Below are 14,413 nucleotides of genomic sequence, written 5' to 3'. Positions count from 1 at the left end.
CCAATCTTTCTTGAGTTGTATATTTTTAGATATACAGTGTACATCTGATTAGAGGATTACTTAAATAAACATGATTTCATTTTCAAACAATAATACTCTTTGCTGCAAAAAATTCAGAAGAAAACAAAACTGAATATTTTGATATAATTTTATTTCACATGTAAAACAATAATCAGTACACAAAATATGAAAATTGATGTCATGTCTGGTAAAGTTTTTCTAATTCCATGCATTTTATTGCAATAACATATAGTCAATAGACCAATAATACAAACAAAATAACCATGCAATATCAGTTTGTCAATGTTATATTTACCTACCTCAATTGAACTATCAACTTTTAAAACATTAGATATAATACTTCTTTTTCAAGCTTTATTTAAAGATACATTGTTATAGTACATGTTATTAATATGGTATCTTGCTTGAGGTAATAGGATAGGTTAAAAAGCTAAAAAAAAAAGTTAACCAATTACTGACCCACTGTCATACAAATAATTATTGTAGCTTATTAAGATATCACTGTATATTCAGAGAAATGATACTCCTAGAAATGTTTAACAGGCAAAAAGACATACTGACTGACAGAGAAAGATAAACCAGTATAAGTCCACCTTCCTAAAAAAACTAATTCTTACCCTATTAAGAAGTTTAGTTTCCATGTGTAGATTTGGTTTTGGTAGAATCTTTCTAGCTCCAGGTCTGTTCATTACAATTGATGTATCAATATAAACTAATTCTTACCCTATTAACAAGTTTAGTTTCCATGTGTAGATTTGGTTTAGGTAGAATGTTTCTAGCTCCAGGTCTGTTCATTACAATTGATGTATCAATATAAACTAATTCTTACCCTATTAAGAAGGTTAGTTTCCATGTGTAGATTTGGTTTAGGTAGAATGTTTCTAGCTCCAGGTCTGTTCATTACAATTGATGTATCAATATAAACTAATTCTTACCCTATTAACAAGTTTAGTTTCCATGTGTAGATTTGGTTTTGGTAGAATCTTTCTAGCTCCAGGTCTGTTCATTACAATAGATGTATCAATATAAACTAATTCTTACCCTATTAACAAGTTTAGTTTCCATGTGTAGATTTGGTTTTGGTAGAATCTTTCTAGCTCCAGGTCTGTTCATTACAATTGATGTATCAATATAAACTAATTCTTACCCTATTATTGCGAACCCTATCTTAGTTTTCCATAGATTCACCTGCAAGTTACCTGTCCATTTAAACTTTTGTAAGTCCTATTGTCCCATCTAACAAATACAACAGGTATTGTTCTCTGTGTAGTTTATTCACTGGGACCTTTAAATTTCTTCTAGGAGAAATATATCACTCATTGATTAATTTACCTGACCAAAAAATTATCTTCTTTTTTATTGAAATACTTCTAATAACTCACATAAACTGTATGCAATATTGTATTTATTCAATATTATCATTAATATATTTTCAATCTGTTCAATATAAAATCTGGTTTAATACTAAAAAGTTTATTTCAGACACATTTTTTAGTATTTTCCAATGAATTTACATGTTTTTGTTGTTGTTCATTTATAGACTTATGTTTATGAAGACCTTAATTTAAAAATAATAATATTCAATTTTTTATTTATCAAACACACAAAAATATTGAATATTTGATCAGAAATCAACTTTTAATTTTTGAATCAGTATTACAAATGTAATATTGAACACATTAAAAACGAGTTACTCCAGGTATCGAATAAATACAACACCACATGCAGTTTTGTGAGTCCTTACTTAGTATTGGTACTGGTATTTTTTCTTCATTGACAGTTCAATTTTTTACTCAGGTAGATTAATCAATGAGTGATATATTTCTCCTAGAAGAAATTTAAAGGTCTGAGTGAATAAACTACACAGAGAACAATACCTGTTGTATTTGTTAGATGGGACAATAGAACTGCCAAAAGTTTAAATGGACAGGTAACTTGCAGGTGAATCTATGGAAAACTACGATAGGGTTCGCAATAACAAGTTTAGTTTCCATGTGTAGATTTGGTTTAGGTAGAATCTTTCTAGCTCCAGGTCTGTTCATTACAATGGATGTATCAATATAAACTAATTCTTACCCTATTAACAAGTTTAGTTTCCATGTGTAGATTTGGTTTTGGTAGAATCTTTCTAGCTCCAGGTCTGTTCATTACAATGGATGTATCAATATAAACTAATTCTTACCCTATTATTGCGAACCCTATCTTAGTTTTCCATAGATTCACCTGCAAGTTACCTGTCGATTTAAACTTTTGGCAGTTCTATTGTCCCATCTAACAAATACAACAGGTATTGTTCTCTGTATAGTTTATTCACTGGGACCTTTAAATTTCTTCTAGGAGAAATATATCACTCATTGATTAATTTACCTGACCAAAAAATTATCTTCTTTTTTATTGAAATACTTCTAATAACTCACATAAACTGTATGCAATATTGTATTTATTCAATATTATCATTAATATATTTTCAATCTGTTCAATATAAAATCTGGTTTAATACTAAAAAGTTTATTTCAGACACATTTTTTAGTATTTTCCAATGAATTTACATGTTTTTGTTGTTGTTCATTTATAGACTTATGTTTATGAAGACCTTAATTTAAAGATAATAATATTCAAATCTTTATTTATCAAACACACAAAAATATTGAATATTTGATCAGAAATTAACTTTTAATTTTTGAATCAGTATTACAAATGTAATATTGAACACATTAAAAACGAGTTACTCCAGGTATCGAATAAATACAACACCACATGCAGTTTTGTGAGTCCTTACTTAGTATTGGTATAAGTATTTTTTCTTCATTGACAGTTAAATTTTTTACTCAGGTAAATTAATCAATGAGTGATATATTTCTCTTGGAAGAAATTTAAAGGTCCCAGTGAATAAACTACACAGAGAACAATACCTGTTGTATTTGTTATATGGGACAATAGAACTTACAAAAGTTTAAATGGACAGGTAACTTGCAGGTGAATCTATGGAAAACTATGATAGGGTTCGCAATAACAAGTTTAGTTTCCATGTGTAGATTTGGTTTAGGTAGAATCTTTCTAGCTCCAGGTTTGTTCATTACAATGGATGTATCAATATAAACTAATTCTTACCCTATTAACAAGTTTAGTTTCCATGTGTAGATTTGGTTTTGGTAGAATCTTTCTAGCTCCAGGTCTGTTCATTACAATGGATGTATCAATATAAACTAATTCTTACCCTATTAAGAAGTTTAGTTTCCATGTGTAGATTTGGTTTAGGTAGAATCTTTCTAGCTCCAGGTCTGTTCATTACAATGGATGTATCAATATAAACTAATTCTTACCCTATTAAGAAGTTTAGTTTCCACGTGTAGATTTGGTTTAGGTAGAATGTTTCTAGCTCCAGGTCTGTTCATTACAATGGATGTATCAATATAAACTAATTCTTACCCTATTAACAAGTTTAGTTTCCATGTGTAGATTTGGTTTAGGTAGAATCTTTCTAGCTCCAGGTCTGTTCATTACAATGGATGTATCAATATAAACTAATTCTTACCCTATTAACAAGTTTAGTTTCCATGTGTAGATTTGGTTTTGGTAGAATCTTTCTAGCTCCAGGTCTGTTCATTACAATGGATGTATCAATATAAACTAATTCTTACCCTATTAACAAGTTTAGTTTCCATGTGTAGATTTGGTTTAGGTAGAATGTTTCTAGCTCCAGGTCTGTTCATTACAATGGATGTATCAATATAAACTAATTCTTACCCTATTAACAAGTTTAGTTTCCATGTGTAGATTTGGTTTAGGTAGAATGTTTCTAGCTCCAGGTCTGTTCATTACAATGGATGTATCAATATAAACTAATTCTTACCCTATTAACAAGTTTAGTTTCCATGTGTAGATTTGGTTTTGGTAGAATCTTTCTAGCTCCAGGTCTGTTCATTAAAATGGATGTATCAATATAAACTAATTCTTACCCTATTATTGCGAACCCTATCTTAGTTTTCCATAGATTCACCTGCAAGTTACCTGTCCATTTAAACTTTTGTAAGTCCTATTGTCCCATCTAACAAATACAACAGGTATTGTTCTCTGTGTAGTTTATTCACTGGGACCTTTAAATTTCTTCTAGGAGAAATATATCACTCATTGATTAATTTACCTGACCAAAAAATTATCTTCTTTTTTATTGAAATACTTCTAATAACTCACATAAACTGTATGCAATATTGTATTTATTCAATATTATCATTAATATATTTTCAATCTGTTCAATATAAAATCTGGTTTAATACTAAAAAGTTTATTTCAGACACATTTTTTAGTATTTTCCAATGAATTTACATGTTTTTGTTGTTGTTCATTTATAGACTTATGTTTATGAAGACCTTAATTTAAAAATAATAATATTCAATTTTTTATTTATCAAACACACAAAAATATTGAATATTTGATCAGAAATCAACTTTTAATTTTTGAATCAGTATTACAAATGTAATATTGAACACATTAAAAACGAGTTACTCCAGGTATCGAATAAATACAACACCACATGCAGTTTTGTGAGTCCTTACTTAGTATTGGTATAAGTATTTTTTCTTCATTGACAGTTCAATTTTTTACTCAGGTAGATTAATCAATGAGTGATATATTTCTCTTGGAAGAAATTTAAAGGTCTGAGTGAATAAACTACACAGAGAACAATACCTGTTGTATTTGTTAGATGGGACAATAGAACTGCCAAAAGTTTAAATGGACAGGTAACTTGCAGGTGAATCTATGGAAAACTACGATAGGGTTCGCAATAACAAGTTTAGTTTCCATGTGTAGATTTGGTTTTGGTAGAATGTTTCAAGCTCCAGGTCTGTTCATTACAATGGATGTATCAATATAAACTAATTCTTACCCTATTAACAAGTTTAGTTTCCATGTGTAGATTTGGTTTAGGTAGAATGTTTCAAGCTCCAGGTCTGTTCATTACAATGGATGTATCAATATAAACTAATTCTTACCCTATTAACAAGTTTAGTTTCCATGTGTATATTTGGTTTAGGTAGAATCTTTCTAGCTCCAGGTCTGTTCATTACAATGGATGTATCAATATAAACTAATTCTTACCCTATTAACAAGTTTAGTTTCCATGTGTATATTTGGTTTAGGTAGAATCTTTCTAGCTCCAGGTCTGTTCATTACAATGGATGTATCAATATAAACTAATTCTTACCCTATTAACAAGTTTAGTTTCCATGTGTAGATTTGGTTTAGGTAGAATCTTTCTAGCTCCAGGTCTGTTCATTACAATGGATGTATCAATATAAACTAATTCTTACCCTATTAACAAGTTTAGTTTCCATGTGTAGATTTGGTTTAGGTAGAATCTTTCTAGCTCCAGGTCTGTTCATTACAATGGATGTATCAATATAAACTAATTCTTACCCTATTAACAAGTTTAGTTTCCATGTGTAGATTTGGTTTAGGTAGAATGTTTCTAGCTCCAGGTCTGTTCATTACAATGGATGTATCAATATAAACTAATTCTTACCCTATTAACAAGTTTAGTTTCCATGTGTAGATTTGGTTTAGGTAGAATGTTTCTAGCTCCAGGTCTGTTCATTACAATTGATGTATCAATATAAACCTTGCCCTGTACTCTGTCATTTAAGGTAGAAGGTGGTACTCCAAAGGCTCTGGCAGCAAACTTCACAGCTACCTTTTTCTCCTTAACATATAGATAGGCTGCCACTAGCTGCTCGTAGCTGTAGGTCTTGTAATTTCTCTTGTATGATCTTCTCCTTTGTTGCTGATTTCTGTATATCTAGAAAAGATGGAACAAAACTATTATAACCAGATTATTCACTTATGGCCAATATTCAGCATGAATAAAAGGAGATGTCAATGAGACAGCAACCACCAATAATAACTAACAAAAACCTTCCAGTTTTTTAGTTCTACAAAGGGACAAATTCATAAACTTGATTTTCTTATTGGGATACAGAAATTATGATTGACGGTATATATAAATATAAGTTTATATCTCATATTTTATATGAGATTGTCTTGTGTCTATCCATATTTTTTTTATCAATAAAGAAGAAAAGCTGACCTTTTTAATGTTTTGCACATTGTACAAAACACTCACATTATAAACAATATCTACATAGAGTGGGGCACCCATATTCGCTGGGGACACAAATTTGTTGTTTTATGGTTTTGAGGTGTAAAAACTTCTAAGGATGGCTGAAATGAAAGAAAAATGCCGGTAAATTATATTTTTATAACAAATATGATTATTTTTTAAACTAAGACAAAATTTCGGCACTTACCGCAAAGGACCGAAAAACGGACTAGGATTTTCGGCCAATTTCCTGAATGAAAAACATGATTTCAAAGAAATATTTCTTAGTAATTCTTTGACTGATTGCCCTACAAATTTCAGTTTTTTACACCCTTGAAATGTCTGCTAACCATCTATAATGAAATTGATTTGATAAATATTGTTTAAAGCTGCAGTTATTTGGATTTAAATAGATGTGTAAAAACGGTGAATATGTGTCCCCTTTGGCAAACTATAAGGGACTTTCATATAGCCTTTAATCTAACTTTTCAGATGATTTTTTTTAAATGAAACACGTTTTCAGGCTAAGAATAGTTTGATTTTGATGTTATGTTCATATAGAAATATCAGTATACTTCTAAAACATAAAGACCAGAACATTAAGTGCAGAAAACATGGCAAATTGTGGCGAAAATGAGCACCCCACTCTATACTTTTAATTTTAAGGGTGTATTCTCTGAATTATTTCATTTAGAAAAAATGTGGAGGGCGATATTGAGTTACTGTGGATTCATTTATTTTCGTGGGTACCAATATTCGTGGATTAAGTAAAACATGCATTTTCATGGATAATTAATTTAATTTCATGGTTTTTATAAAGTCTGCATATAATCATACAGCAAATTTGCAATTCATTGAACATTCAAATTTGTGGTTTCCCTGTTCCAACGAAATCCATGAAAATTGGTATCCAACGAATAATAATGAATCCACAGTAGATGTTTTACACATACAGTAATAATATAATGTCTATCACAGTACCTCATCACTAATATTATGAAGTGATGTATTATCCTCATCATCTTGCATTGATCCATCCAACTGGTATTCATATTCTGGATCTACAACTTCCTCCTACAAAATATCAACAAATGTGAAAGCTACTGAATTGTATGAAGATCATCAATATAAGCAAATTCTTACACAGAAATTATTAATTTGGTTCAAATGTCACTCAAGCAGTAAAAAAATTATGCATTTTTTTGTTTCATAACAGGTCTCTCTCAAAAAAATCCTTATAAATTTGTTAGATTTGGCCTAGAGGTTTCCAACAAGAAAACTTTGGAAATTGAGAAAAAATATGTAATGCCTCTGGCTTTTGAGGCTGTCTTTAAAAAGTGCATGACGTACAAGTATAAAATACTGTAAATTCAGAAATTATTGCATGCATTTATTATTGCGATTTTGTAATTTTATTTTAAAATGCAATTTTAATTTTTGCAATATTGAGGAAAATTCTGTTTAATTATATGAAATATTTCAAAATGCAAGTTTAAATTATGGCGATTATGACCCTGTCACATTTTTCGCAATAATTTCTTCATTTACAGTAGATTACATGTGGGCCATGTAGGGTCGATACTAACTTACATGTGGGCCATGTAGGGTCAATACTAACTTTACATGTGAGCCATGTAGGGTCAATACTAACTTACATGTGGGCCATGTAGGGTCGATACTAACTTACATGTGAGCCATGTAGGGTCAATACTAACTTACATGTGGGCCATGTAGGGTCAATACTAACTTACATGTGAGCCATGTAGGGTCAATACTAACTTACATGTGGGCCATGTAGGGTCAATACTAACTTACATGTGGGCCATGTAGGGTCAATACTAACTTACTTGTGGGCCATGTAGGGTCAATACTAACTTACATGTGGGCCATGTAGGGTCAATACTAACTTACATGTGGGCCATGTAGGGTCAATACTTACTTATGTGTGAGCCATGTAGGGTCAATACTAACTTTAATTGGTGTGTTCTCTTCACCAGCAGCAATCATTTTCTCCATGATACTTTCTGTAATATTATCATCATTAATGTCCTCTTCAACACTAGGGATCACACATTCTTGCCCTAAACTCCCTGAAGATTTCTGAAAGGGAGATAATTTAGGTTATATTCTCATATTTAACAACCTGACAGGAGTTGGTTTCACAAAAAATATTATGTCTAAGATTTATGGTAAGTATACTTAATTATTCATGACTTATGATCAATCTTAGTCGTAAGTTTTTTGTGAAACTGACTCCTTCTGTATAGTTGAAAGCTGAAGTTCTTCTAAATCTTAGCTATATATCTTTCCATTTATCAAAATTTCATTCATGTATTATCTTTTTGTTTGCATTTATGTTTTTGTTTTATCAATACTGTGTTTTTTTTGTATTTTTTGTTTTTTTATTAGAATAAAGTGTTTTTTTTGTTTTTTGATTGATTGAACAAAAGGTAAGTTTACTTAATTATGATACTTTTTGCTTAAAACAACATTTCCCACATACATTGAGTGCTAAAATTCTCATTTTAGATTTCAATATTGATCATGTACATCAATATATGACAAATTCATTTTGGTTGAAGGTTTTGGCCAATGTATTACAGAAAATAATGGACCTTAAAATTATTTACAAGTTTCAATTTTCAGTTTGAGGCCAAAATAGATCCTTATCGGACCTACTCCTTTAGGTCTTTGTGTCTTACTTCTTTCCTTAGCATACACAAGGACAATGATTTTTACCTCATAAGTTAAATCTGCAAAGGCTTCATCCAGTCCTTCCCCATTTTTGATTCTTTTGATAATTTTTGTAATGTCGTCTGAAGTGAGGATAGAATCGTCAATTTGTACTTGACCTTGAACTCTATTGTGTAATGTGGATGAAGGAACACCAAACATACGAGCTGCTGCTTTCACTGGCATCTTTAAATCTTTGACACATTTGTATGCTGCAACAAGCATTTCATGGCTGTAACTTTTGTAACGATGTGCACGCCTTGGACTTCTTGCCCGCTACAAAGTAATAACAGTCATTTACTTAAACAACATGCCTGAAACTTTAGACAGAATATATAGACTGTAATTTCAAAGTAATTAAATTTGACTATATGTTACTCTGCCGACACTCATTATGTTTTAGTAGTTTAGACTGATGATGACAATAATGGCAAAGAACTTATGATTTAGCCAGAGTCTCCTGCAATATGTATATATGAAATTCTTTTCATTTAAAAAAAAAAAAGGTTTTTGTGAATTCATGTAATTTAAAATCAACATATCTTTTTTATCTTAAGATCTATAAAATTAACTTAACAAATGGAGGAAATATTGTTGAAAAAGCCTATCATATATACCGATATATGTCTATAATTATAAATGTAGGATAGGTAAGCAAAAGGTTTGACACTATCAAAGATCAACATACATTTCTACTCCGATTTAAGACAGGAATGGATGGACTATTTTCTATCACATCTTCACTTGAAACTACAGGTTCAAAAGATTTTCTGTTTTTATAAGCCAAGGAAATATTTTGTGTTATTTTTTCGCATCTATCATCCTGTTTTTCAAAAGTGCTTCCTTCAGAACTATCATTTAAGAGATCTGTTGATTGTTCCTCTGGTTCTACATCCATCTATAAATAGAATCATTTATTGAATAAAAAGTGTAGCGATTGACTCATGTACGATTATCTAATTTAGACATATTTCAGTCTCTTTATAACAATGAGTAACAACTATATAATATTCATTGAAGATTCTGGTACCATATATTCTGATTCTGGTACCATATTATCCGATTCTGGTACCATAATATCTGATTCTGGTACCATATTATCTGATTCTGGTACCATATTATCCAATTCTGGTACCATATTATCCGATTCTAATACCATATTATCCGATTCTGGTACCATATTATCCGATTCTGGTACCATATTATCCGATTCTGGTACCATATTATCTGATTCTGGTACCATATTATCCGATTCTGGTACCATATTATCCGATTCTGGTACCATATTATCCGATTCTGGTACCATATTATCCGATTCTGGTACCATATTATCTGATTCTGGTACCATATTATCCGATGCTGGTACCATATTATCCCAAAAGTACTGTGGATTCATATATTTTCATTGGTATCGATTTTGAGGATTGATGAAAAATGCAATTTCCTTGATTATTGGACTCCATGGTTTTTCATAGTCTGCATACAAGCCAATATAAAATTTGTACTTTGTTAAATATATCTGAATTAATGGTTCACTTATATCAACAAAATCCACAAAAATTGGTAGCCAACAAATAATTATAACTCAACAGTATAGTTATAGGCATGATTATTAACACATTTTCTCTTGTCCAGAATGGAATGGATGAGAAAAATTAACCAGAATAAGACATAAAAATTATCTTTTTTTACATTGTCTGTTGAAAAATAAACCAAACTGGTATTTAATCACATAAATTAAAAGTTATTTTTTAAATATTTATAACTTCCTGTAATCTAGAGAAAATAAGCAGGCAAAAACTTTCTTTGTTTGTATTCACATTTTCTTTATTACTAAACAAGGGGGAATAAGCCAATATCCCCCATTAATTTTATGTAGGTTGAATAACATGTATACATTCTTTCTATCACCATGTATGTCCTATGGTATATAAACATACATGATTTTCATCATTCTCTTCTTCTCTGTTGTAATCAGTCTGTTCAGTACCATTTTCCACAGGAAGTTCAGACAGTTCAAGTTCCTCTGGAACATCTGTTTCTGTTGCTGCTTTGACCTTAGGTTGTGAACAACTCCTTGTCCTTGATCTTGTAGCCCTAGTTGATCTTTGGAAAATGTGAGTTCTTGAAGTCTTACCATGCTTTCGTTTACTTGGCATGATTCCTGAAATGTAGATACAACTCAAGTGAATACAACTTAAAAGGATTGCAGTCAACCATACAACTCAAGTGAATACAACTTAAAAGGATTGCAGTCAACCATACAACTCAAGTGAATACAACTTAAAAGGATTGCAGTCAACCATACAACTCAAGTGAATACAACTTAAAAGGATTGCAGTCAACCATTTCTATTACAATATTGTACATATATCATTTACAAAAACAAAAAAACAATTTCCCATTGAAAAATAAACCATTTATTCTAATCATATGCTAATACTAAATAAGGGATACTTGATAAGATCACATAAAACTCTTTTTCTCAGCAGTTAGACTCAACATATATTCCATTTTGCTGTTGGGTCAAAATGGGGACTTTAAATCCTTTAGTTGGTACACAGAGGCCCCCTCAATCTTTTGAAAGAATTCTCTTCTTACTTTCACTATGCTGTTTTTTTTTTTTTTACATATATATATATATTCATTTTTTTGTAGTGTAATTATATTTATAATATTTTATGTGTCATGCTATTAATTATTTATGCCAGACTACAATTGATTAAATAATAGTAATGAAATTCATTCAGACTGTTTTACATAATGTATTAATTTCTATATAGTGAACCACTAAAAGAGAGGCGGAATTTAAGATATCAAATACAATATTAATTTCAAACTCATAAATAGTTGGCTAAATGATAACACCATGGCAAAAACAGTATGGGAAACACTTAGCGTTGTTATATAGTTATGATAATAATATTTATTTTACAGAGACATTACATGTAAGGCAGCAACAATTTGATTTTCTGGGGGGGGGGGGGGGGGGGGGCTATGGATTTTTTTGGAAAAAAAAGTTTGTTTCCAGTTTTTGGAGAAATATTTGTCAATACTAACAACATCTTCGTATGATACTATCTTATATTAGTACCGTTGTACAAATTTTTAGACTTATATAACTTTTTCCTTATCTGCACAGTATCGTCTATTCTAGCTAGAATATCCGATACATAGTAAATTTGCTGGTTTATAGACTTCTAATATATATAGAGTGAGGTGCTCATTTTCGCCATAACTTTTCATGTTTTCTGCAGTTTATGTTCAGGTCTTTATGTTTTTGAAGTATAGTGATATTTCTATATGAAGATAACATCAAAAACAAAACATTCTAAGCGTAAAAATGTGTTTCTTTGAAAAAAAAATCATCTGAAAAGTTAGATTAAAGGCTCTTTGAAATACCCTGATGTTTTGTCAAAGGGGCACATATTCACCGTTTTTACACATCTATTTAAAACCACATAACTGCAGCTTTAAACAATATTTATCAAATCAATTTCATTATAGATGAATAGCAGACATTTCAAAGGTGTAAAGAACTGAAATTTAGGGCAATCAGTTAAAGAATTACATAGATTGAAATACTTCGTTGAAATAATTTTTTCATTCAGGAAATTGGCTGAAATGAGGTCCTATGCAGTAAGAGCTGAAATTTTGTCTAAGTTTAAAAAATAATCATATTTGTTATTATAATATAATGTACCGGCATAATTATTTTTCATATCACGCATCCTTTCAAGTTTTTACACCTCAAAATCATAAAACGGCGAAATTGTGTCCCCGGCGAATATGAGCGCCCCACTCTACATGTATATTTTACAATATATGTTATGTAAAATACTGTATGTAGTATCAATTGATTATGTTATGTGTATATGCCCCCCTGGGGACCTAATTTGGAAAATAAAATTTATCTTATCTTATCTGTATATCTATAAATAAAAAAAATACTATCATTGCAATCTACTGCAAAATATACTTGAGGGGCCTGATGGGTTATTTTTGTTCTTCGTGATCGGCGCATTTTCGCAAGCATGCAAATATATTTTCTGTGAATCCTGATTGATAAAAAAATCAACTCGAGAAACGTGATGAGACTACCATCAGGCCCCTCATACTTGTATATATAAAAAAAAATACTATCATTGCAATCTACAGCAATAATGCCAATCAAAATATATAATATATATCAATTTCAGCATGTTCAGAGTAAATGTTTTTTAATCAAATTTTCTGTTTTGTGTCCAAAATGTTCAAGAAATGTAATTTATAATAATACTTTGAAGCTTTTTAAAGGCATATACTGAATCCTTATGATCCTCAAGTTAAAATCTGTAACTGATTATCATACATTAAATTGGATAAACCCCCTTTAAAAAAGTTATGATTGAAAAAACACATGAACATCTATCTCAAGACAGATATTTAAAACAATGTCACTTCAAGCATGACAATTTATGACTTCAAAACTGTCCCTGTGACAAATTATGTCATTATCAGATGATGTTATTTTTTAAAGATAAATTTAATCTTAGTCATTCATGAAAGCTCATTATGTAAACAAATAAAAAGTCTTCATTTGACAAGATCTCTGACAAGACAATAAAAACAATTTTGCATAAATTTAATGTTTAAATGAATAAAATCAGAGACATATATACATCTCTGATAAAATTAAGATAGAATATTGTATGAAAAGTGTGTGCTCCGGGAACGTATCCGTGTTTTACTTAATACCTAATGTAATTCGATTCTTCTAATTCGGTCGGGATTGATTACAGATGCACGGTTCAATAATCGAAAATTTTCGACAATTTTAATGTTAATACATTCACTTCTACTTGACCTCCCAAAACACATTACAAATTCACCTAAATTATGTCAAATTTGATTGTAAATACATGTTTATTTCCTTGAATTTATAATTTCTTTGTGTGCGGCCAGGAAACAGAAAATCGATAATGAATCCGCATCACGAATTTATCGTTCTATAAATACCACTCGTTCAGCATTGTTCGTGTGTCAATACACAGTAGACAAACTTACCTTCGATAAACAAGTGTTGCAATTAATCTGTTTAATCCGTTTATAACGATTATTTGTCTAAATTTCGCTCATGACATATTTGGTAATTTGGGATGCAATTTCGTGAGTTCGAGGCTTTCGGCTGCAAAAATTATAACATTCAGTTAAAAGAAATCGGATGCGGACGGAACGAAAATGGGGACGGTCGAATATATTATAAGCGTACATTTAGTTCATTGGATACCAATTTTGACGGTCGAATGTATTATTTTCGCTCATTGTTTACCTCATAAAATCTCTATATTGATTTTAACATGATGTACAGTAATATAGTCTTGTGTATTTGTTATGATTTATCTATATAGCGGAGAAAGAGGAGGATGACGCCTGAGGATTACACACTTTCCTTTTGATAAGAAATGGGAGTAATTTGTAGATTTTTAGAGTACTGACTAATTTAACATGATTAAGGTTTCATTGGAACCACGTTCAATAATAGAATGTTTTGTTATATTCAAGTGTATTCAAAGCGAAAGA

The 14,413-nt window shown here is 30.4% G+C and overlaps 1 protein-coding gene across 2 annotated transcripts; it reads right to left on the bottom strand.

Annotated features, from left to right (window-relative positions):
- Positions 1–5,524: 5,524 nt before the first annotated feature.
- LOC139518765 (mblk-1-related factor 1-like) lies at positions 5,525–14,032 on the bottom strand. Of its 2 annotated transcripts, none has more exons than XM_071310320.1 (7): positions 13,898–14,032; positions 10,792–11,015; positions 9,540–9,749; positions 8,858–9,127; positions 8,090–8,218; positions 7,100–7,192; positions 5,525–5,818 (listed from the first exon to the last, which is right to left on the bottom strand). In XM_071310320.1, the coding sequence occupies exons 2-7, from the start codon at positions 11,008–11,010 to the stop codon at positions 5,525–5,527; spliced, it is 1,215 nt and encodes a 404-aa protein (XP_071166421.1). In that variant the 5' UTR covers positions 11,011–11,015; positions 13,898–14,032. The 2 variants fall into 2 exon arrangements, with proteins under 2 accessions (XP_071166421.1, XP_071166422.1); XM_071310321.1 differs by lacking the exon at positions 13,898–14,032 and adding an exon at positions 13,589–13,768.
- Positions 14,033–14,413: the final 381 nt, after the last annotated feature.

This window comes from Mytilus edulis, chromosome 4, assembly GCF_963676685.1.
Source record: "Mytilus edulis chromosome 4, xbMytEdul2.2, whole genome shotgun sequence".
Taxonomy (NCBI): domain Eukaryota; kingdom Metazoa; phylum Mollusca; class Bivalvia; order Mytilida; family Mytilidae; genus Mytilus; species Mytilus edulis.
This window is presented reverse-complemented; position numbering and strand designations above follow the sequence as displayed.